Below are 26,673 nucleotides of genomic sequence, written 5' to 3' on the forward strand. Positions count from 1 at the left end.
CTTGGCCATGCTCTGTTATAATCTCCACCCGGCACAGCCAGAAGAGGGCTGGCCACCCCACATAGCCTGGTTCCTCTCTAGGTTTCTTCCTAGGTTTTGGCCTTTCTAGGGAGTTTTTCCTAGCCACCGTGCTTCTACACCTGCATTGCTTGCTGTTTGGGGTTTTAGGCTGGGTTTCTGTACAGCACTTTGAGATATCAGCTGATGTACGAAGGGAAATATAAATACATTTGATTTGATTTGATTAAAAATAAGAATAAACTAAATAAAAATAGGACAAAACACACATCACGACAAGAGAGACAACCCTACATAAAAAGAGACCTAAAACGACAACATAGCATGGCAGCAACAGATGACAACACAGCATGGTAGGTACACAACATGACAACAACATGGTAGCAACACAACATGGTAGCAGAACAAAACAGGGTACAAACATTGTTGGGCACAGACAACAGCACAAAGGGCAAGAAGGTAGAGACAACAATATGTCACGCAAAGCAGCCACAACTGTCAGAAAGTGTGTCCATGATTTAGTATTTTAATGAAGATATTTTTGGCATGTTTGTTGCAGCTGTTCCTAGTCGCTAGCTGCAGCGAACTGAATAGACGAACGACCCAGGGATTTTTGTGCTTTGGGGACCTTTAACAGAATGTGACTGGCAGAACGGGTGTTGTATGTGGAGGATGTGGGCTCAGTAGGTATCTCAGATACGGGGGGAGTGAGGCCTAACAGGCTGACTACACCGCTCACGTTGCAAAATACATTTAGAAATCTATATTATTCAATTATTGCACCCACTGATTATTGCACCCACTGCTCGTGCGCGCCAACGAGCTAAAATAGTTTCGTGCAAAAGAGCGAAAATAGTTTCATGCAAGAGGGTTTCGTGCAATAGGGTTTTATAAATAGACATCAACCAGTGGGTCTTGCGACGGGTATACAGAGTTACAGAGGTATACAGAGACCAGTTTACAGAGGAGTATAGAGTGCAGTGATGTGTCCTATAAGGAGCATTCCTGGCAAATCTGATGGCCGAATCATAAAGAACATCTAGCCACTTAAGAGCACCCTTACCTGCCAATCTATAAATTACGTCTCCATAATCTAGCATGGGTAGGATGGTCATCTGAATCAGGGTTAGTTTGGCAGCTGGGGTGAAAGAGCAATTACGATAAAGGAAACCAAGTCTAGATTTAACTTATTTGCTGAGAGAAGGACAGTATACCGTCTAGCCATACTCCCAAGTATTTGAATGAGGTGACTACCTCAAGCTCTAAATTCTCAGAGGTAGTAATTACACCTGTGGGGAGAGGGACATTTTTCTTACCAAACCACATGACCTTTGTTTGAGAGGTGTTCAGAACAAGACTAAGGGCAGAGAAAGCTTGTTGGACACAAACAAAGCTTTGTTGTAGAGTGTTTAACACAAAATCCGGGGATGGGTCAGTTGAGTACAAGACTGTATCATCTGCATATAAATGAATGAGATATAGCTTCCTACTGCCTGAGCTATGTTGTTGATGTAAATTGAGAAGTGCGTGGGGCCTAGGGTCGAGCCTTGTGGTACACCCTTGGTGACAGGCAGTGGCTGAGACAGCAGAGGGTTCTGACTTTATACACTGCACTCTTTGAGAGAGGTAGTTAGCAAAGACCCCTCAGAGACACCAATACTAGCCGGCCCACAATAATGGAATGGTCTATTTGACTGCCGTCATGACTCGTGACCGCAGGTGTGGCGGTCACCGTAACAGCCCTAAATACGGTTACATTTAATAAAAATTTGGTAACGTTCTAGGAACTTTCTCCAACTGGTTTAGCAGTGGGAATGTTCTCCAGTAGTTCAGAGAACGTTAAGAAACAACATTCTTCTGTGGGAATTTCAGTGCTTCAGCATAATGCTTCCTACAGGTTTCCTAATGATTTGATTTAAAGTCATGTTCTCACCTTTGCTCCGAGAACTTAAAGAAACAACGCTCTTCTGTTGGAATTTCAGTACTTTGCATAATGTTTCCAACAGGTTTCATCATGGTTCTATTTAAGGTCATGTTCTCAAATTGTTCCAAGAACGCCAAGAAAACGTTTCATAAAAACCACGATAAAACGTTATCATTTATTAGGTTCGAAGAATGTTATTTAAAAACATACAGTATACATTCTGTTCTCAGCATCAAGACAACTCTATCCTCTAGCTTCTAAAGTGTGTTCAGATGGTTTGGCCACGCACATTAATTGGCCGTACCTGATCTTAGTGAGTTCTTGTTTCCTTTGAAATGGCATCTGTTTGGATAAATCAAATCAAAGTTTTTTTGTCAAGTGTGCCGAATACAACAGGTGTAGACCTTACAGTGAAATGCTTACTGACAGGCTCTAACCAACAGTGCAAAAAAGGTATTAGGTGAACAATAGGTAAGTAAAGAAATAAAACAACAGTAAAAAGACAGTGAAAAATAACAGTAGCGAGGCTATATACAGTAGCGAGGCTATAACAGTAGCGAGGCTACATACAGGCACCGGTTAGTCAGGCACATTGAGGTAGTATGTACATGTAGATATGGTTTTAGTGACCATGCATATATGATAAACAGAGAGTAGCAGTAGCGTAAAAGAGGGGTTGGCGGGTGGTGGGTGGCGGGACACAATGCAGATAGCCTTGTTAGCCAATGTGCAGGGGGGGCACCGGTTGGTCGGGCCAATTGAGGTAGTATGTACATGAATGTATAGTTAAAGTGACTATGCATATATGATATACAGAGAGTAGCAGGCAGTGTAAAAGAGGGGTCGGTGGGGGCACACAATACAAATAGTACGGGTAGCCACTTTATTACCTGTTTAGGAATCGATTTGGCTTGGGGGTAAAAACTGTTGAGAAGCCTTTTAGTCCTAGACTTGGCACTCCGGTACCGCTTGCCATGCGGTAGTAGAGAGAACAGTCTATGACTGGGGTGGCTGGGATCTTTGACAATTTTTAAGGCCTTCCTCTGACCCCGCCTGGTGTAGAGGTCCTGGATGGCAGGCAGCTTAGCCCCAGTGATGTACTGGGCCGTACACACTACCCTCTGTAGTGCCTTGCGGTCTGAGGCCAAGAAATTGCCGTACCAGGCAGTGATGCTCTTGATGTTGCAGCTGTAAAACCTTTTGAGGATCTGAGGACCCATGCCAAATCTTTTTAGTTTCTTGCCCCGTCGATGAGAATGGGGGCGTGCTCAGTCCTCCTTTTCCCATAGTCTACAATCATCTCCTTAGTCTCTAGCGGTTTTATTAAAAGTTCTGTTAACATTATTTAATTACACTCAAATAACCTATAATTTTCTTTGTCAGAACATTAATAAAAAATCCCAGGAAAGCCTTCAGGGAACCATAGTAAAACATTCTCAGAACCTCCCTGCAACCTAAACATCTTTGTCCCCAAAACAGGTGAAATGTTCACTTCAGTTCTCAGAATGTTATAAAAAAAATTACGTTTTACTGGTCGGAAACATATGGCTTTGTTCGCAGAACCAATGAGAAACCTTGGAAGTTCCCACAAATTCCAAGGAATCAAATGTGCTAGCTGGGTGAGTAGCACATTGGGGTGGAGAATTTCTGACCTTCACAAATACGCAGATACATAAAGCACCATCTTGCTGTTGCCTAAGTAACAGTTTATTTCAAGTTTATTTCATTTGAGTGCTATCCCTTTCATTTGTTATCCACTGTCACATAAACCTGAGTGAGAGCATCACTATATCTTACCCCTATCCAAAAATATGCTATACCTTGTGAAAAATGAGAGGAATGTCATTAGATTAACACAAATGTGGAGGGAGGAGAGTATAGAGAGAGCCCCAGGTTCCCCAACTCCTCTTAAATCTGGCTACAGTTATAGAGCAGATGACCTTGGATAGCGCAGAACTTCCTCCACGTATCCTCCAACACTGCTTCCTCCTGACAAGTCACTTGCAGTTGGATGCCCAAAGTATTTCCACATCCCAAAATGGCACACTATTCCCTACCTAGTGCACTTCTTTTGACCAGAGCCCTATTGGGAATAGGTCACTAAATAGGCAATAGGGTGCCATTTGGGACGCATCCTATGAGTCAGAGGCTTGAAATGTGTCCCATTAACACGGTCTGTTGCTTGGTGGTGCAGTGCGGCGCAGCAGTCACTCATGTGCTCTGCTGATAACCCCAGCCCTGACCTGCTATTGCGGAGGCTTCAATCACTGACCAAAAGCCCGGCATAGTCAGGAAACATAGAACAAAGGATTACGTTTGATTATCTCTAAATTAGACCGCCCCGCATTCAAAATCAAAAGAAAAAAGGGAGAGAGAGACAGAGAGAAAGGGGGATGCCTAGTCAGTTGTACAACTGAATTCGTTCAACTGAAATGTGTCTTCCGCATTTAATCCAACCCCTCTAAATCAGAGAGAAAGGGTGGGGGAGAGGGGCGGAGAGAGAAAGCATAATCTTGTCTTGCTAAACTGTTGACAGGGTAATCCGAACAGGAAAATGAGAAGCTGTACCAACTCATATGAGAAAGAGATCTCTGGAGTAACAGAGATTATGGGAGTCTGCAGGCCCTGATACAGTCTGTCAACTGAGTGAGAGACAGAAACATTGCAGAAAGTAGGGGTGTCAAGACATCATCTCAGCTCATTCTTATTGATTCACATTAAGTCACTCGCAATCATTGATGCAGTTATCCTCTTGCTTAAATAGAACAGTGCCTTCAGAAAGTATTCACACTCCTTGACTTTCCCCCATTTTCTTGTGTTACAAAGTGGGATTAAAACAGATTTAATTGTATTTTTTTTGTCAACAACATATACAAAATACTCTGTAATGTCAAAGTGAAAGAACTTTGAACTTTCTAAAATTGCATTAATGGTAAAGAAAACATTAACACATTTTGATTAGATAAGTATTCAACCCTCAGTTAATACATGTTAGAATCACCTTTAGAAGCGATAACAGCTGAGACTTTCTGGGTAAGTCTCTAAGAGTTTTGCACACCTGGATTGTGCAATATTTCCCCCTTATTCTTTTTAAACTTCTTTCGACTCTGTCAAGTTGGTTGTTGATCACTGCTAGAGAGCCATTTTCAAGTCTTGCCACAGATTTTCAAGCTGATTTAAGTCAAAACTGTAAACAGGCCACTCAGGAACATTCAATGTTGTCTTGGTAAGAAACTCCAGTGTATATTTGGCATTGTATTTTAGGTTATTGGCTTGCTGAAAGGTGGATTCAGTGATTCAGTCTCCCAGTGTCTGTTGGAAAGCAGACTGAACCAGGTTTTCTTCTAGGATTTTGCCTGTGCTTAGCTCTATTACTTTTCTTTTGATCCTAAAAAAAAATCCCTGGTCCTTCTCGATGACAAGCATACCCATAACATGATGCAGCCACCACCATGCTTGAAAATATGAAGAGTGGTACTCAGTGATGTATTGTGTTGGATATAACAAAAACATAATGCTTCGTATTCAGGACAAAAAGTTAATTTCTTTGCCACATGTTTTGCAGTATTACTTTAGTGCCTTATTGCAAACAGGATGCATGATTTGAAATAGTCTTATTCTGTACAGGCTTCCTTGTTTTCACTCTGTCAATTAGGTTAGTATTTTGGAGTAACCACAATGTTGTTGATCCATCCTCAGTTTTTTCCTATCACAGCCATTTAACTCTGTGACTGGTTTAAAATCCCCACTGGCCTCATGGTGAAATCCCTGAGCGGTTTCCTTCCTCTACGGCAATTTGCAAATAAATTCAATAAAAATCCTACAATGTGATTTTCTGGATTTTTTTCTCATTTTGTCTGTCATTGTTGAAGTGAACCTATGATGAAAATTACAGGCATCTCTCATCTTTTTAAGTGGGAGAACTTGCACAATTGGTGGCTGACTAAATACTTTTTTGCCCCACTGTAATTGTTTGTGTAAGGTACAGAGATGAAGTAGACATTCAAAAATCATGTTAAACACTATTATTGCACACATAGTTAGTCCACGCAACTGACTCGTTAAGCACATTTTTACTCCTGGAGTTATATAAACGTGCCATAATAAAGGGGTTGAATACTTACTGACTGAAGACATTTCAGCTTTGCATTTTAAATTAATTTGTAAACATTTCTAAAAAACATAATGCCACTTTGACATGATGGCCTATTGTGCGTAGATCAGTGACACAACATCTAAATTGAAGTGATTTGAAATTCATGCTGCAACGTAACAAAACGTGGAAAAAGTCAAGGGGTCTAAATGCTTTCCGAAGGCACTGTAAACTAGGCAAACCATGTGTATACAGTGTGTACTAACTAAATGTACAGTACAGTCTTCGTGGACATCTGTTCCTAACAATATGTAATTAGTGGGCTGTAAACAAAGTCACCCCCCTACCACTGAGCTCAACTCTGACTGCGGGCAGAGGGCCAAGGGCAGGGGCCAGACACGCAGTGGACTGCACAGTACACCGTTTCTGTTTCAGCAAGTCCAGTGTGGCTTTCAACGTGGTGTATTCTATCTCGTACATTTGTTGTATTACGTTTTGTGTGTCCCAAATGACACCCTATTGCCTACTGAGTGCCCATACGGCTCTGGTCAAAAGTAGTACATTATATAGGGAATAGGATGCCATTTGGAACAAAAACGCTGACGCTCTGATCTGAAGCTCCACACCCAGCTAGCACGTAACCTTCTGTAATAACATGTGTTTCTTAGAGCTTGGTGAGAGCGTGGTTGTCCTATGGCTATTTTGCATACAACTTTCTGGGAATGTTGCAGGATGAAAAATAAAATAACTTGGCATTCACAGCACATTTAAGGAACTTTATTTTCTTGTTTTTTTTCTGTACTTCAGCAGAACGTTTCCTAAAAGTTCAAACATGGTTACATTTAAATGACATTTTGGTAATGCTCCAGGAATGTCCTCCAACTGGTTGGACATTAGGAATGTTCTCAAATAGTTCAGAGACCGTTAAGAAACAACGTTCTTCTGAATTTCAGAACTTCACCATAACGTTTCCTACAGGTTTCCTCATGGTTTTATTTAAAGTCATGTTCTCATTGTTCCGAGAGCGTTAAGAAAACGTTCCACAAAAACCACAAGAAAACTTGAGTAAAGTTCAGAGAACATTCTAAGAATGTTATTTAAAAACATATACATTCTGTTGTCAGCATCAACAAAACTCTCCATCTTGTTAAGTTTGTTTAGGTGTGTTAGCTGAGCCCACTAATTGGCCACACCCGATCTTAATAAGTGCATGTTTCCTTTGAAAAGGGGTCTGTTTCTAATAGACAAAAATTTGGGATTTTTGATTTGTGTGAATTTAAAAAAACATGGCATGCTAGCTCCATCCTGGTGATGCAGTGGACTAATTCCATGGAGAGAGAACAGAATATCATAGGTTTGAATCTCACTGATGCTGTGCCACAATAAAAAAATAAATGTGTTTTCAATGACTAATGCTTAAGCAAATGAATTTCCATGTGTCCTATCTTTACTTGGAGTTTAAAACAGCTAACCCAAACTAAGCAAGCAGTGATATTAAAAGTCTTACATGCTCTTAGAATGTTAATGAATTACCTTCAAATGACCTATCATTTCTGTTCTCAAAACATTAATTAAACCTCCCAGGAAAACTTTCAGAGAAACATAGTAAAACCTTCTCAGAACCTCCCTGCAACCTAAAAATGTACGTTCCAAGAACAGGCAACATTAAAAAAAATAATAATCAGGAATTCATGGGAATCTGGGAATTCATCCGATCGATTCGATTCACACGATCGTTGTCCTCCTTGGATGAGGAATAGGAAGGATCGGACCAAAACGCAGCGTGGTAAGTGTCCATTTTAATAAAATATAACTGAACACTGAATACAAAATAACCAAAGTGCGCCAATGAACCTCGAAACAGTTCTGTATGGTGAAGCACATGAAAACAACTACCCACAACCCATAGTGGGAAAACAAGCGGCCTAAGTATGGTTCTCAATCAGAGACAACGACAGACAGCTGTCCCTGATTGAGAACCATACCCGGCCAAAAACACAGAAATACAAAAACATAGAAAAAAAGAACATAGAACGCCCACCCTAGTCACACCCTGGCCTAACCAAAAGAGAGCATAAAAAGCCCCTCTATGGCCAGGGAGTGACACAGATTCAGTGGGAAACCAAAAATGTACTTTCCCACAACTTCCAAGGAACCAAATGTGCTAGCTGGGCAGACACACAGGTGAAGGAGTTCTATTTCTCAGATGAAACTAGAGACACGAATTGTCTCTCTTTGTTTTGTGTTGAAATTAATGTGTGCAGTGCAGCGAGACAGGGTTCAATACCTTCTCAGAGGAGAGGGAGAAAGGTTGATTTACGGAACAAATCAGAACATGAAAGCACACGTCGGATACACAACACACACGGAAGCAGATCGGATTGAAATGAAAGAGAAGAAAAAGAGAGAGGCATGCATACTGTAGCTGCTGATAGCAGTTGGTGCTGTCAGACAGATAAGGGTGTTCATTAAACCACTCCAAGTAAACATCATTGACATGATATGAATATCAATGAACTACCCTGATGTGGTTCCCTTGAGTAAATGTATATAAACTAGGGCACTGTGAGTATACACTGAGCATATGAACTAACTAAATGCATGCTACTCTCTCCATGCATGAGTCCCAAGTGGCACTCTATTCTTTATATAGTACACTACTTTTGGCCATTACCCTATGGGGCCCTCGTCAAAACTAGTGCACTTAACCGGTAATAGGGTTCAGTTTGGGTCCTATAAATGAGCTCCACTCTGACTGTGGGCAGGTGGACTCACTGGACTGCACACTACACTGTTTCTGTTTCCATCTCTCCAGTGTGGCTTTCACTGTGTTGTATTCTATCTAGTACATTGTTCTATTACTCCAGTTGCTTCCCAAATGACAGCCATTTCAATACCCTCTCAGGGAAAGAGAGAAAGGTAGGTTGGTTTACGGAACAAATCAGAACAGCAGAAAACACGTCGGAAGCACAATAGACACTGAAGCAGATCGGATTGAAATGAAAACTGGCCGACAGTCGAACTTGTCTTTTCTTCATTTTTACATTGAATAGGCCCTAATCAAGGAATGATAAATCCAATCACACTAATTTCACTGGCTGTGCCTGTGAAGTACTTTCTGGCATGTGTTATCTAATAAACACAAGTCATACTTCAATGACTGGATGTGCGTCCCTAAATGGCATTCTATTCCCTATATAGTCCACTACTTTTGACCAGAGCCTCATGGGCCGTGGTCAAAAGTAGAACGGTATAAAGGGAATAGGATGTCATTTGGGACGCACATTGAATGATGAATAGTAGAGACTGGCCTCATTGAGGGGGGAGTGGACTCGTTATCACAGTGAAAAAGAGGTAGGGAGAGGAGGAGATATGAGAGGAGTGGTGAGAGGTATTCACCCAAAATGAGCCATACTGCAAGAGGAGGAAGGTGTGAGAGACGATGTGTGATTATGATTCTCCCTGACATGACAAAGAAAGCTGATACACACACACCCTACCATACATGCGGGCGCGCACACACACACACACACACACACACACACACACACACACACACACACACACACACACACACACACACACACACACACACACACACACACACACACACACACACACACAGCATTGCTTTTTTAGGCTATTGAATCCTTGGTAACATTTTCTAAGATTATGCCTAGTAATTATTCCTTAAGTTTGTGAGGTAAGTGAGGCTTGAGTCAACAGCGCCCCAGTGTCCCTGGTGGACTGGTTATATATTGTTTGGCTTGGCTGATCAGAGGTCAGTTCTTGATTTGTATCCCAGACTTGGCTCGGTTCTGTTGCTGGAATTAGAGCTGACTCCAACGGACCTCGTCTAGTTTGTTCTCCAGTGATTGTACATTCTCCACTGGAACAGAGAGTAGAGGTGGTTTATTCACTCGCTAGTTTCATCAGGCTGTCCCCACGTTGGCCTCCATATCGTAATTTCATCAGGAAGCCCCCACATCAGCCTCTATATCGTAGTTTAATCATGCTGTCCCCACACTGGCCTCTATATCGTAGTTTCATCGGGGTGCCCCCACATCGGCCTCTATACCGTAGTTTAATCAGGGTGCCCCCACGTCGTCCTCTATTTATTAGTTTCATCAGGGTGCCCCCACGCCGGCCTCTATATCGTAGTTTCATCAGGCTGTCCCCATGTTGGCCTCTATATCATAGTTTCATCAGGCTGTCCCCATGTTCGCATCTATATCATAGTTTCATCAGGCTGTCCCCATGTTGGCCTCTATATCATAGTTTCATCAGGCTGTCCCTATGTTGGCCTCTATATCATAGTTTCATCAGGCTGTCCCCATGTTGCCCTCTATATCATAGTTTCATCAGGCTGTCCCCATGTTGTTCTCTATATCATAGTTTCATCAGGCTGTCCCCATGTTGTTCTCTATATCATAGTTTCATCAGGCTGTCCCCATGTTGGCCTCTATATCATAGTTTCATCAGGCTGTCCCCATGTTGGCCTCTATATCATAGTTTCATCAGGCTGTCCCCATGCTGGCCTCTATATCATAGTTTCATCAGGCTGTCCCCATGTTGGTCTCTATACCGTAGTTTCATCAGGCTGTCCCCACGTCGTCCTCTATATATTAGTTTCATCAGGCTGTCCCCATGTTGGCCTCTATATCATAGTTTGATCAGGCTGTCCCCACATTGGCCTCTATATTGTAGTTTCATCAGGGTGCCCAGGGGTCGGACTCTATATCGTAGTTTCATTAGGGTTTTACCATGTTGGCCTGTATATCGTAGATTCATCAGGGTCTTCCCACGTTGGCCTCTATATCGTAGTTTCATTAGGGTCTTCCCACGTTGGCCTCTATATCGTAGTTTCATTAGGGTCTTCCCATGTTGGCCTCTATATCGTAGTTTCATCAGGGTCTTACGACGTTGGCCTGTATATCGTAGATTCATCAGGGTCTTCCCACGTTGGCCTCTATATCGTAGTTTCATCAGGGTCTTACGACGTTGGCCTGTATATCGTAGTTTCATCAGGGTCTTCCCATGTTGGTCTCTATATCGTAGTTTCATCAGGCTGCCCCCACGTTGACCTCTATATCGTAGTTTCATCAGGGTCTTCCCACGTTGGCCTCTATATCGTAGTTTCATTAGGGTCTTCCCACGTTGGCCTGTATATCGTAGTTTCATTAGGGTCTTCCCATGTTGGCCTCTATATCGTAGTTTCATTAGGGTCTTCCCACGTTGGCCTCTATATCGTAGTTTCATCAGGGTCTTCCCACGTTGGCCTCTATATCGTAGTTTCATCAGGGTCTTCCCATGTTGGCCTCTATATCGTAGTTTCATTAGGGTCTTCCCACGTTGACCTCTATATTGTAGTTTCATCAGGGTCTTCCCACGTTGTTCTCTATATCGTATTTTCATTAGGGTCTTCCCACGTTGGCCTGTATATCGTAGTTTCATTAGGGTCTTCCCATGTTGGCCTCTATATCGTAGTTTCATTAGGGTCTTCCCACGTTGGCCTCTATATCGTAGTTTCATTAGGGTCTTCCTATGTTGGCCTCTATATCGTAGTTTCATTAGGGTCTTCCCACGTTGACCTCTATATTGTAGTTTCATCAGGGTCTTCCCACGTTGTTCTCTATATCGTATTTTCATTAGGGTCTTCCCACGTTGGCCTCTATATCGTAGTTTCATTAGGGTCTTCCCACGTTCGCCTCTATATCGTAGTTTCATCAGGGTCTTCCCACGTTGGCCTCTATATCGTAGTTTCATCAGGGTCTTCCCACGTTGGCCTCTATATCGTAGTTTCATCAGGCTGCCCCCAGGTCGGCCTCTATATCGGAGTTTCATAATGCTGTCCCCACGTTGGTCTCTATATCGTAGTTTATCAGGCTGCCCCCACATCGCCCTCTATATCGTCTTATTTTCCTCTTCCTAGTGTCGAGTATAATTCTTCATCCAAATCGAGATTAGTGATCGCTGTTCTAGGTCCAGAGGCTCTTTAATGTCATAGGAAACAATGGTGGAAACATTATGTACAAAAAAAAGTTAAGATCAGTGCAAAGAAACACACAAAATAGCAGAATTGGTCAGGATCGCGTAAAACGGCCGATATACTGTACATGCCAGCGCCATTCTGTATAGGCCCTGGTCAAAAATAGTACACTAAATAGGGAATAGGGTGCCATTTGGGACACACTCCCAGACTGCAGCTCTTCCCTTCTCCAAAATGGCCAACGCAAGGGATACTAACTGTCCTCCTGAGCACGTTCCAGATGAGAAATATTAGAGTAACAATTCTGCTCATGAAAAGTAATTCCCCTTAACTGTTGAAAAACTCCTCTTTCTTCACGCTGCTCGTTTGAAATATGGACTCCTTTTCAAACCCGGAGTCAACACAGAGCCATATGAGTTATGAGATGTAAATTCATATTTTGCTGCAGCACCAGGGCAAGGAACTGTGTTCTCTAAAATGGGCTCAACCAAAACAATAAATGACTCATGTTCTACAGAGCAGATTGACACCGTGAACTACTAACCTCATACTGTTAATAAACTAGTGTGCCATAGAGCATTTCTATAGGCTACATCTAAGTCCTTACAACTCCCACAGCCCTGACAAGTGACTGAAGAGGCGGGGCACCAACATATGATTCAAGATGCAGCATTTCATTTACACTGTGTCGTCATGTTCATTTTGCTATTTACAATACAGTTAGTGATGTACAGCAGGAGGCCGAACACTGTGTGGGTTTGCCAGGGGATGTGAGCGGCGTGGAGCTACGTTTGTAACAGTGCTAAAGTTGTCTAGCAACTGTCAAATGTGAGTCGCAACAGAGCCAGTTACAACTGAAGTATCTGATGATGAATAGATTAGAGAATAAGCTATTTGTTTTTTAACACAGTGGCCACAGCCTATCACCTACTGTAGGTAAGCCCTGGTTTAATAGCCTACGACATGATGGTGAAATGTTACGACATTCTACTTCAAAACCAAGTGGTACATAGTCACAAAAGTATTTGTTAAATGAAAAAAAAAGAAACGTGAAAAAAAGGAATGGAGCGGCACCCCACCCACCCCGTGAGCACTGAGCAATTTTTTTGCAGAGTCAGAACGGTGTGCAAAGACCAATCCGAGATCGATGAGTGGAATTTCCAACCGCTCAAATACTCTGGCGTTTGCACGTGTATATAAACACGATGCTAGTTACCTGTTGGACGTCCTGTTGGAACACACAGAGCTGTAGCCTCTGGTGCAGGCGGACCTTGCGGTGCTGCCAGATGCTCTCCAGGCGTCTCTGATGGTGCAGGACCTCGTGGACCACGTCCAAGATACAGTGGACTGCCTTGGAGTAGTTGGCTGTGGCCGTCAGAGACTCCGAGTTCCCCGGGCTCAATGGTCTCTGGAGGACATCCAGCAGTGCCTTGCCATCCTGACTGACCTTTTGACAGAGAGGGATGTGATATTTATTTATTATTATTTTTTAAATGTATTTAACTAGGCAAGTCCGTTAAGAACAAATTCTTATTTTCAACGACGGCCTAGGAACAACGGCCTAGGAACAACGGCCTAGCCTTGGAACAACTGCCTGTTCAGGGGCAGAACGACAGATTTGCACCTTGTCAGCTCGGGGATTTGAACTTGCAACCTTCCAACCTATTATGCTAACCACTAGGCTACCCTGCCGGGTTACTGGCCCAATGCTCTAACTGCTAGGCGAGAGCTAGGCTAATCCTCCTAATAGAGGCAGCAGGTAGCCTAGTGGTTAGAGCGTTGGGCCAGTAACCAAAAGTTTGCTGGATCGAATCCCTGAGCTGACAAGGTAAAAATCTGCTGTTCTGCCCCTGAACAAGGCAGTTAACCCACTGTTCCCCAGTAGGCTGTCATTGTAAATAAGAATTTGTTCTTAACTGACTTGCCTATTTAAATAAAGGTTTACAAAAACAAAACAAAGGTTGCTAGTTCAAACTGACAAGGTGAAACAAATCTGTCAATCTGCCCTTGAGCAAAGCACTTTACCCTAATTGCTCCAGGGTCACTGTCAATAATATCTGATCCCTGGCAGTAACACCACTGTCTCAGGGGGAGATGGGATACGCAAAAAACACATTCCCATTTTACACCTCACACTTGTACATGCATTGAAACACGACAAATATAAGCACCCCCTATTTTACTACAGGGTTGCAACTTTCCCACAAATCACATTTGGAGGATTCCTGGATTTCCTCCCGATTTCGGGATTTTTTGGGGAAAACCTGGGAATTTTGAGAATCTCCCAGAGATTTTGAAACTCTATGTCTGCATTAGATACAGTATCACAATTCATCTTGATGCTTGTCATGTCAGTCAAATCTTAGTTTCATTATGTGGAAAGAAAAGTTTGAGGAAAATAAGGGATTTGAAAGTCAGTTCCTTGCTAATCACCTCTGTTCTGTTCTTGCTGCACAAGCACCGTCCTAAATGAAGCAAAGTCAAAGCTAAATCGCTAAATGACATCCACTTTCTGGTGCATCAGGATGAGGTTTTTTTCTTCTTCTTCATCTATGGCACAATATGGAAGAGAACAGCAAAGCCTTTCTTTTTTTGGTTCAAACCACAGAGACGTTTATAGCAACCTATTCAGAGATGACGCTCAAAATAAAACAACCAAGGAGGAAAAAAGTACGTGGAGTGCAGAGTCATCTAGTGAAATGCTACACAACCACAAACCTATCATCATACAGGATCTTCTGTGGCGAGTAAATCTGACATGGAAGGACAGAGGTCCACGTAATGCATAACAGGCCACGTGTCACACAGGGTGCAATGCAGATGGATTCAATGTGACGGGTAAAGGTCATGTTTGATATAAAACTGTAGTACAGGGAAACACTTACATGAAAGAGTTTTGTGTCTGGTACGATCTGATTTAAGGACTTCTTCATTTAAGGGCAACATTTCAACGTTATGTGCAGAGTACATCCATGCTTATGACAGTCTTTTAAAAAACATTGTATATATCTCATATAAAAGGGGGATTACAATTGTGGTCATTCCCCTTAAAAGCTATGTGGTGGGATCTTAAACTAGCACAGAATGCCACTATAAACCTGAGTTTAGTTAGTGCTCTAACTGGGTGAGTGTCAGGATTGGGGACAATACCATATCAATTCAGACAGTAAACCAAATTCCAAATCCAAATTTTCCAATTCCCAATTGAAAAGCATTGAAAATAATTGAAATCTTAGTGTCCTTCCTGAATTGACCGGGATTGAAATGGAATTCGCCCCAACCCTGGTTTGTGTTGTGAGGGTGTCTCACCTCGGTATAGGCCTGGGTCACTTGTTCATAGAGGGTCTGGTGGTGGTGGATGGCCAGCTCCAGGTCCTGCATATCCGAGGGCAGTCCCCCCTCACTACACATCTTACACCAGGCCTCCACCCCAGCCAAGAACTGTATGAAATCAGCCCAAAAAGACACATTCACACAACAGAACAGAGACAGATAGATCAATCAACAGAGCCCGGGGATAAATTTCAGAGACAGAGGCCGGCAGGGAGGGAGGAAGGGAGGTAGGGAAGCATGGAGGGAGGAAGGGAGGGAAGCAGACAGGCAGGCAGACCCGAGAGGCTGAGGAAACCCTGGACCCCGCCTGCCTGCCTGTCTGGCTCTCTGTAAAGCAGCAAAGTCTACAGCCGACAGGAACACCTGTAGCCCCAAACAATCTGCATCATAGCAGCTGCTGCCAAGGCAACGCAGGTCTATCTTAACGACCTCGACACAGCAACAGGCAACAGCCAGAGAAATACAGGACAACACTGACACTACAATCTCTCTCAGACGGCCTGTGGGCTGGAAGGATGGTCAAAGCTTTGATGCAACGCTTGAATTGTCATGCAAATCCCCCTTTGATGTCAGTACATGTTTTACACAAATGTCTGCGTTACGTGCTCAGACTTCAAGTTAGGTAGAATTCAGGGCTATGTGACTGAGTGACAACAGTATGAGGGTTGCAGCCCGTAGGCCTACTGTCTACTGCCAACCTGTTCCGACTTCTGGTGGAAGACGGCCGACATGGCCAGAATGGTGCTGCGTTCATCCAGGGCGGCGGCGAAGCTCTTCCACTCCTGGTCCAGCTGGGCCGAGATCTGTTTGATCTGCTGCGAGGCGTAGTGGCCCGCCTCCGACAGCCGCGACGCCACCGACATGATCCGGTTGATGTTCACATAGGCATTCTGCACCGAGGGAGGGAGGGACACACATAGAGAAGACATCATATATTTTGGGAAAAGATCCAGGGTCTATATCAGGGTTATTCAACTTGTACCCCATGAGGTCCGGAGCTGGTTTTCCATTCTACCTGATAATTAATTGCCAGAGTTGAGTTTGAGGGGTCAATATCATTTAATTCAGGATCTATTTCATTTAATTCAGGATATATTGAATTAAATTCAGGATATTGTTTTTAATTGAATTCAGGATCTATTTGCTTGTTATAGCTCTGCGACAAACCATCAAACAGGCAAAGCATCAATACAGGGCTAAGATTGAACACCGGCTCCGACGCTCGTCTTATGTGGCAGGGCTTGCAAACTATTACAGACTGCAAAGGGAAGCACAGCCGCGAGCTGCCCAGTAACACAAGCCTACCAGACGAGCTAAAGCACTTCTATGCTCGCTTCGAGGCAAGCAACACTGAGGTATGCATGAGAGCATCCGCTGTTACGGACAACTGTGTGATCCCGCTCTCCGTAGCTGACATGAATAAGATCTTTAAACAGGTCAACATACACAAGGCTGCAGGGCCAGATGGATTACCAGGATATGTGCTGACCAACTGGCAGGTGTCTTCACTGACATTTTCAACATGTCCCTTATTGAGTCTATAATACCAACATGTTTCAAGCAGACCACCATAGTCCCCAAGAACACAAAGGCAACCTGCCTAAATGAGTAGCACTCACGTCCGTAGCCATGAAGTGCTTTGAAAGGTTGGTGAGGGCTCACATCAACACCATTATCCCAGAAACCCTAGACCCACTCCAATTTACATACTGCCCAAACAGATCCACAGATGATGCAATCTCTATTGCACTCCACGCTGACCTTTCCCACCTGTACAAAAGCAACACTTATGTGCGAATGCTATTCATTGAGTACAGCTCAGCGTTCAACACCATAGTACCCTCAAAGCTTATCACTAAGCTAAGGATCCCGGGACTAAACACCTCCCTCTGCAACCGGATCCTGGACTTCCTGATGGGCCGCTCCAGGGTGGTGAGGATAGGTAGCAACACATCTGCCACGCTGATCCTCAACACTGGAGCTCCCCAAGGGTGCATACTCAGTCCTGTCCTCTACTCCCTGTTCATCCACGACTGCATGGCCAGGCATGACTCCAACACCATCATTAAGTTTGCAGACGACACAGTGGTAGGCCTGATCACCCACAACGACGAGACAGCCTATAGGGAGGAGGTCAGAGACCTGGCCGGGTGGTGCCAGAATAACAACCTATCCCTAACGTAAACAAGACTAAGGAGATGATTGTGGACTACAGGAAAAGGAGGCACGAGCATGCCCCCATTCTCATCGATGGGGCTGTAGTGGAGCAGGTTGAGAGCTTCAAGTTCCTTGGTGTCCACATCATCCAACAAACTAGAATGGTCCAAACACACCAAGACAGTCGTGAAGAGGGTACGACAAAGCCTATCCCCCCTCAGGAAACTAAAAACATTTGGCATGGGTCCTGAGATCCTCAAAAGGTTTGACAGCTGCAACGTCGAGAGCATCTTGACTGATTGCATCACTGCCTGGTACGGCAATTGCTCGGCCTCTGACTGCAAGGCCCTACAGAGGGTAGTGTGTACGGCCCAGTACATCACTGAGGCTAAGCTGCCTGCCATCCAGGACCTCTACACCAGGCGGTGTCAGAGGAAGGCCCTAAAAATTGTCAAAGACCCCAGCCATCCCAGTCATAGACTGTTCTCTCTACTACTGCATGGCAAGGGGTACCGGAGTGCCAAGTCTAGGACAAAAAGGCTTCTCAACAGTTTTTACCCCTAAGCCATAAGACTCCGGACTATTTGCATTGTGTGCCCCCCACCCCTCTTTTTACACTGCTGCTACTCTCTGTTTATCATATAAGCAAAGTGACTTTCACTGTACATTCACGTACATACTACCTCAATTGGGCCGACCAACCAGTGCTCCCGCACATTGGCTAACCGGGCTATCTGCATTGTGTCCCGCCACCCACCAACACCTCTTTTACGCTTCTGCTACTCTCTGTTCATCATGTATGCATAGTCACTTGAACCATATCTACATGTACATACTACCTCAAATCAGCCTGACTAACCGGTGTCTGTACGAAGCCTCGTAACTTTTAGAGCCTCGCTACTGTATACAGCCTGGCTTTTTACTGTTGTTTTATTTCTTTACTTGCCTATTGTTCACCTAATACCTTTACTGTTGGTTAGAGTCTGTCAGTAAGCATTTCACTGTAATGCTGTTGTATTCGGCGCACGTGACAAATGAACTTGGATTTGATTTATTCATACATAGAGATGACTGAATCGAAGTGGACAAACAAATGAAGAAATCTAGGTCTCTGTGGCGTGTCTAGCTATACCTAGCAACGTAGTATCGCTTATTAGCCAAACAATCAATGCTACAGAGATACTGTATGACCTGTGAGCCAGTCCGGCATGAAATTATGGTGTAGAACTTAGTGACAACAAGCGTGACAGATTTCTGCAGCTTTGACAGAATCGCTCAATCTCTGGCAGGCCACCCCTGATGTCTTTGACACTCGCACACAAACAGGTAGACAGACATTTACATCCTCTGTGCTGCCATCTGGCTCTGTAGTCCACAAAACCCACCCACCCATCCCTCCACTATGGGAGTTTAATCATCTCTGGCCGCTTTAGGCCCAACCATTTATCAGCTTCACATGATGCACCCACCGTGGGCTTTATTTACCGCTAAACCTGATTAGAACTGGTAATGGAGGCATGAAAAACAAACAGCTCGCTGGTTTAAAGCAGGGCTTTAGTGAACTACAATCAGACATGGTAGCTACATGCTGGACACGCTGAGCCAAGACACGTCAGAACATAATAACAGCATGATTTAGGAGTCTGTATGAGCAGAGAGAGAGAGAGAGAGAGAAAGAGAGAGAGAGAGGGGGGAGCAAGAGCGAGAGTGTGGAGAGAGCGAGAGAGAGAGAAAGAGTGAGAGAGAGTGGTTCTTCAGTGAGAGCCAAGCTGCCTCTGAGTGGGGAGGTTTTTATTGTAAAAAATACAATTTAAAACATCTCACATTGAGAATCAAGGCTGGAAATGGCAATAGAAGGCTAGAATGGGACTAAAAAACAAAAATATCTAAGTATTTAAAATATGTATTTAGTATGTATAAGCTGGAAGTAGAAGTGTTGTTGTCCAGTAGTTTACTCCGTTTAGGAAAGGGGTGTTAGGGTTAGGGGGAAATATATGAATATATATATATACCTTTATATATATATATGGGGGATTGGAAATGCAGACAATAACACTGATGGAAGGCACAATCTATCAACAATACTAAAGCTGATCTACCCCCCTAAATGCTAGGACTTTTCATGCCATTCAAATGTGCATGTGGTGTGTTTGGTACATACAGTGCCACGAAAAATGATTTGCCCCCTTTCTGGTTCTCTCTATTTTTGCATATTTTTTTATACTAAATATTATCAGAACTTCAACCAAAACCTAATATTAGATAAAGGAAACCTGTGTTTACAAATAACCAACAAATGTATACATATTTCATTAATTATGCAACACCCAGTTCCCCTGTGTGAAAAAGAAAGTCATTGACATGGCTTCCATTATGCCTGGTGGAAACCAAACACCGCATTCTACAGTAAGAACCTTATACCAACGGTCATGGTGGTGGTAGTGTGATGCTTTTGGGGATGCTTTTCTGCCTCAGGACCTGGACCTGCACGACTAAAAAGCAACACATTTGAAGTTTTGGAATGGCCTCGTCAAAGTCCAGACCGAATTGAGACGTTGTGCCAGCACTTGAAATGAGCAGTTCATGCTTGAAAACACACAAATGTCGTTGAGTTAAAGTATTTCTGCATGAAAGAATGGGCCAAAATTCCTCCACAGCAACGTGTAGAGATCTGATCAGGAAACGTTTGGTTGGAGTCTTTGCAGCTAAAGGTGGCAGAACCAGTTATCGAGTGCAAGGGTGCAATGACTTTTTCACACAGGGGCATTGGATGTTGCATACTGTAACTTTGTTTATGAAATAAATGAAATAAGTATGTAATTGTTATGTTATTTGTTCACCTTTATCTAATATTAGGTTTTGGTTGAAGATCTGATAACATTCAGTATAAAAAAAGATGGAAAAGTAGAGAAAATTAGAAGGGGAGCAAATACTTTTTCTCAGCACTGTAATGTGGCTTGATTTCTGAACCAAATAGCACCAAACATGTCTTCATTCTGTCAGAGCAAAACTGCAGTGGAGGCCATTCCCTACTCTAAGGTGTATCTCAAAAGGCACCCTATTCCCTACTTAGTGCACTACTTATGACCAGGGCCATGTAGGTAACAGGGTGCCATTTGGGAAACATCCTAACAGAGTTTTAATGGCAGTGTAACTGGTGAGTAGAAGCAGAGGAAATCATATCAACATTGAGGAAGTAGCCTGCGATTTCAGTAGAGCAATACTAATCTGAACGAATGTTTTCATATGCAAAATGGACTTCGCCAGCGCTCCATCGCCAGTGGCCTGCGCTACATCATTGATAGCTGTACGAGCATGTTTCTTTCACAACCCAATTTGAGATACTAATACAGTAATTGAAAGGCTTTTTGACTCGCTCCTCGAACATCGACCAGTCTGTCTTTCAATAATTCCGCTTTTACTCCGCTCATACAAAGTGAAATCACTGAGCCATGACTCAGAGTATTGATGTCATCCATATTATTAGATCCCCCATCCCCATGCACTGTGTCCTCTCACACCACATAGTCCTCTCACCCCACATAGTCCTCTCACCCCACATAGTTGCCACAACCCATTTAGTTCCTGCATCCCATATCGTCCTCACACACTACATAGTCCTCACATACCATAGAATTCATGGCAAAGTGATTGTGCTGCGTCTGGAGGTCCACTGCGTGTTGGTAGCTGACACCGATCTCTGTGTGGCTCTGCAGGAACACTTCCTTATTGTGACTGATCCAGTCAAACATCTATGATGGGAACAAACAAAGATACATAAGGTTAGTTAAGGTTGCTGGTTGGGTTACTGGTCCTGTGTGGCTCAGTTGTTAGGGCATGGTGCTTCTGGGTTCAATTCCCGCTGGGCACACCCATTCAGAAATGAATGCACGGCTTGCACGCATATAAACAGCATATTATATATAATCAATCAATCATCATAATAATCATTGAACATTCCCAGCTGTTGTAACTCATCACAGCACAGCAGACAGAAATTATTTCATTTTCAGGTGTATTGGACAGGATCAAGAGAGAGGAAAGACACAGCAAAGGGCTGGATTTGAACCCATGCTTCAGCAGTATATGTGATCCAACATGCAGTGCTTTACATGATACTGTAGTTCTCTCTCTGGTGTTAATTATACCCTAATGATCATTGGGAGGCTTGCCATCGCTCTTTATTAAGATCCTGCACGGTACACTCAACTATATGATCAAAAATTAAATAACGGTGGCGTGACAAGCATGATTATAGGGTCACATTAGGACAGCCCTCTAGGCCAGCAGCTTTACAGCAGCTTTACACCCCCGCTCTGAAGAGCCTGCGACATTAGAATACATCTATTTAATCAGGTTTGATTGAGCTGTTAATTAAACATTGGCGCAAGTGTGACCTCTCAGCGCTGCCTTCCAATGTAAGTCCTTATTAAAGGCATGAGTTGTCTGATGTGTTTGTACTGATATAACAGATTACCGAGCAGGTGTTGCTATAGACAATTTGCTTCGATTTAGGCGTTTTTTTTAATGAATAGTGCTATGGTAATTATTATCCTACTAAACCATGATCAATTGCAGTAAAAAGTTACAATGTCTTTTCTTTCAATAAGCAATAACTTTAGGAAATAGAATGGGAAAAGCAGAAAAGTGGCAAGGAAAAAATGGTCCTCCATATATTTTGGTTTTGAATCATATTTCTTACCCTCAAAGTAGGGTTTGATTTAATCAACTTTATTGTCAAAAGACCATATGATTGAAACAATACTTATACATTCCCTAACTTGTCATGTTTATTAAATTACAAATCTTGACAGCTTAATCTAATCATTTACAAATTAAACAGAGAGAAGCTAGCTAAAGAATAATTAGCTCAATGACTGTTTGCTTTTTTTTTTAGGGGGGACAATTCTGGCTCAGTGCAGTTGCTGATAAATGACTCATGTTCACTTGACGATAAGGAACCGTTTGCACTACAAGTTTGCTTTTCCTGCAAGTGCAGGAAAATTCTCGGCAACGAAAGAGTGTTCAAAAGAGTGATCCTACATCTGTATATCATTATCCAAAATGAACAACAACTCCTTCCTTATCATAAACCTAAAATGTACTCTGTAAAAATGACATATCCCTTGAAAGAAATATATTGATTGCATCAAAAGAGGTCTTTTTTCTCTCTATGTGGAGAACAACATTGATTATAATTTATAACTCTCCTGACTAAAAAAAAACTGTGAGATTTTTTCCCATCATATGGCGTTGATCATTACCAGTGCATGATGGGAGAGGAAGACGGCGGCGTGGAGGCCAGGCGAGAGGAGCAGTATTTGTTCATTTTGACTGGGTCCCAAAAGGCACCAGAATCCCTATAGGTCTTATCACCAGTAGCGGATAGTGAGTAACATCACAGGGGAAACCATGCCAGGGGGGGGGGGGCAATATTACAACCTATGTGTTGTGATAATTGTGCTGTTTGCTCTATAATTCAATCATATGCTTTGACACCTAAGGCCGAGACAATAAGAAGACACAGCGGCAGAATAAATTCAACCACACCGTTGTTTCATCACAAAACCAGAGAGCAACATCTATCCGGTGAAGTCCACAAAACATATTGCATGTAACAAACCGTTAAATGACCTACAGCATGGTCAAGCAAGTTAATGTTTCCATTTTTGGATCGCTAAACAACTATTGATTTAGAAACACGGATAGTTAGTGCAAGTCACAAAGAAAACTGCATCCATTATTTCAACGTCAGCATTTCAACATCATCTAATCATCTATGCAGTGACAACTAAAAGATACAAACAACTATGTAGTCCAATAAATCTAATCTAAATATGATGTGGCTGTCCATGGTACTGATTTCTGTGTGTATGCCCGTGTGCGTGCTTGTGTAGCCGATGTGAAATTGCTAGCTAGTTAGCGGTGGTGCGCGCTAGTGGCGTTTCAATCGGTGACGTCACTTGCTCTGAGACCTTGAAGTAGTGGTTCCCCTTGCTCTGCAAGGGCCGTGGCTTTTGTGGAGCGATGGGTAACGTTGCTTCGAGGGTGACTGTTGACGTGTGCAGAGCGTCCCTGGTTCGCGCCCGGGGCGAGGGGACGGACGTAAAGTCTATACTGTTACAATGATGCTGTTGACCCGGATCACTGGTTGCTGCGGAAAGTGGAGGAGGTCAAAAGGGGGGTGAGTGTAGCCGATGTGAAATTGCGAGCCTATTCCTTGAAAACGTCAGGTAGTTGTCAATGGAGATAGGGGTCTCCTTGCCCGCCAGCAGCCAAATCGAATGCTCTGCACCATATTGTGACGTTTTATTGATAAGCAATGGTGCGTATTCATGCCAAGGGAAGCCATGCTTCCCCAAAAATGTCACCAAGAAAAAAACACAAAATAATTTAACTTTGTTCTCTCTGTGTTTCATACATTTCCTTCAATTCGCAGGAGCATTTGGCCTCCCTGGATAAAAAAGTAATAAAATACTAGCCAAACTGAGTGAGCTCAGCTGTGAATGGTCCTGGCGCATTAAAAAAAAAAAGGTGCCAAGGGAAGTCAGTTTGGATTTGGCTTCTCACCAAACGTCATTGAATTGTTGCATGTCGTTGCATTGTTGTCCTCCGGGGGTTAGCTAGCTAGCTCCAATAGGCCCTTTCCTAAATTAGCCATGGATGGAGATGGGGATTTGGACTTGTGATTTTACTTAATTCTCCGTACTGGCCAATTACTGTACTGGCCAACACCGATTCTGATCCAACCATAAATTCATACATTGTGCCCCTGGCCTGTTAGTTGGCCTGGCGCATTGATGCCCATGAAAGGAAGTTTTTAAGCGTGTTTAATCCTATGTTGAAAAGGGGATAATGTTAGCTAACTTCCCTAGGTAGGCATACGTTGGTTGGAAAAAAGTACATTAGTTATACTTATCACTCTGTTTAGCCAACTGTACAAAGTTTCTACTGGTAGCTTGTCAAGCAGATCCCACAAAGGATGGGTAATTGACCTAAACCACTCATACTTGTCAAGTAGAGTTCCCTTTAATTTTATGTCAGTAAAATATCAAATTAATGGTGCCAATATTGAGAGATATCGTAGGGTTACCTTCACGTATGAGAAATTACACCATCAATTGATGTTTAATCAAATCAAATGTATTTATATAGCCATTCTTACATCAGCTGATATCTCAAAGTGCTGTACAGAAACCCAGCCTAAAACCCCAAAAAGCAAGCAATGCAGGTGTAGAAGCACGGTGGCTAGGAAATACTCCCGAGAACGGCCAAAACCTAGGAAGAAACCCAGAGAGGAACCAGGCTATGAGGGGTGGCCAGTCCTCTTCTGGCTGTGCCGGGTGGAGATTATAACAGAGCATAGCCAAGATGTTCAAATGTTCATAAATGACCAGCATGGTCAAATAATAATAATCACAGTAGTTGTCGAGGGTGCAGCCAGTCAGCACCTCAGGAGTAAATGTCAGTTGGCTTTTCATAGCCGATCATTCAGAGTACTGATCGTGTACTGATCGTGAAACGCATGTAGTTATTTGCTGCTAAATTGTTTTGCATGGAATAATCAAACATTTTTAGTTCTGACTATGCTGACAATATTACAACCAAAGTTAACATTTATTTGACAATCCCTTAAAAACTGCACTCGGGTGTCAATGGTTTTAGGGAGTTTTGGGTCTCCTAACCCCCCCCCCCAGCAGTCAAATGAAACGCTCTGCACCTTATTGTGACGTTTTACTGATAACGACCTATAGGTCCTGGTTAAAATTAGTCCCCTATGTAGGGAATAGGGTGCCATTTGGGGTGCAAGCCAAAGAGAGCGCACAAGGTCATTATGGAGGACCAAAATAAACATGTGTCTATCCTCCATCCTCCTCTCTGTCTGTTATTGTTCCCTTTGATCTTGATCCACACAGATATGTAGTGCCTTTACTGGGGTTGCACACTGACAATTTCATTTCATTGTTCAAAAAATACCCTTATTAATGCTTGAGCTTCAAAGGTGCCCTGTTATAATACGCTCAGTGTTTACAGTCACTGTTCAAATGGCTGGAGTGCAGGTGTGCAACCACAAACGCTACTATGACTGTCCAAGTGCTCGGTCGGATCCAAATTAAAAATAGTCTTATGGAATCTGAGCTTACAATATGACCAGTAGGTGAACTGCTGTAGCTATCCTGTTAGACTGTGAGTCGTGTAACACATTGTTAGTGCAGTGTTAGCAGGCAATCACAGACCAATTGGAGAGGACACATGGAGGGACAGACAGAGTATGTGTGCCAGGCCTTAATTGGCATTGTCCCCAGGGAAATTAATCTTTATCTGGGCCTGGCCTAATCATCAGGAGGAACCATGGGGCTCCACTGTCATTAGAAAAGGGACTGACTGCACTTATCCAGATGAAGGCCTTTGTCTAGAATCCAGCAGGCATTGGCTACTACTTCATCATTGTACGGTATGTTGGGGGGAGTGCAGGCTTGAAGGCTTGGAGGGAATATCGCATGGTTAGGAGAATGCCGTTTTTCTTCCTTTCTGTCTGTATACACTTGCTGTGTGGCCATTTGACTGTAGTTTATTTGTTTGAGTTCATTTGTCCAGTTGCATTGGGAAACGGCAGATGACTTGGCAATGTAAAACATTGTTTTGAATGTGTGATCATCATTGTCATCTAAACACAACCACCTTTTCTCGCAGGCTCACCTGTGTCTCTGACCTTGCCAGAGTTATATAGGTCCTAACATGAGGTCATGTTGTTGTTGTTGTGCTATTCCTAATGAGTTTTGGGGTATTTAGGCAATGTGAGGTTTTCCTTTAAAAACCAAAAATAAATGACCAAAAAAATGATTACATATACCTTTGGGCTCATCTGGGCAACATTACTGCCATTGTCAAGGGCGATGTGTGCGCAGGGGAGAATAAATAGTTTTTAATACACACTTAAACATACCTCACTAATTGGAAAAGTGGGCAAAATACATGTTTATTCCCTAAAATAGCATCTCGGGAATGAGGTACTGAACTGTTCTGTTTTTTCAGAATCTTGTAAAAGCACATATCCTTCTAAAAGCACAGGCTGTTATTATATCCCATTTAATATGCATTTCAAATAAATAAACAACATGTCAGCGTTTATGTATTTAGGCCCTGCATATAAACAGA

General features: G+C 43.0%; 1 protein-coding gene across 2 annotated transcripts in view; it reads right to left on the reverse strand.

Annotated features, from left to right (window-relative positions):
* LOC135547152 (kalirin-like) overlaps positions 1-26,673 on the reverse strand; it is a 279,689-nt gene that overhangs the window by 126,156 nt on the left and 126,860 nt on the right. For both annotated transcript variants that reach the window (XM_064975865.1, XM_064975866.1), the window contains exons 6-9: positions 21,144-21,266; positions 16,056-16,247; positions 15,334-15,465; positions 13,241-13,471 (exon numbers count right to left, since the gene is read on the reverse strand). In XM_064975865.1, coding sequence (XP_064831937.1) covers positions 13,241-13,471; positions 15,334-15,465; positions 16,056-16,247; positions 21,144-21,266 — 678 coding nt within the window. The remainder of the gene's footprint in view (positions 1-13,240; positions 13,472-15,333; positions 15,466-16,055; positions 16,248-21,143; positions 21,267-26,673) is intronic.

Source organism: Oncorhynchus masou, chromosome 10 (assembly GCF_036934945.1).
Source record: "Oncorhynchus masou masou isolate Uvic2021 chromosome 10, UVic_Omas_1.1, whole genome shotgun sequence".
NCBI lineage: Eukaryota > Metazoa > Chordata > Actinopteri > Salmoniformes > Salmonidae > Oncorhynchus > Oncorhynchus masou.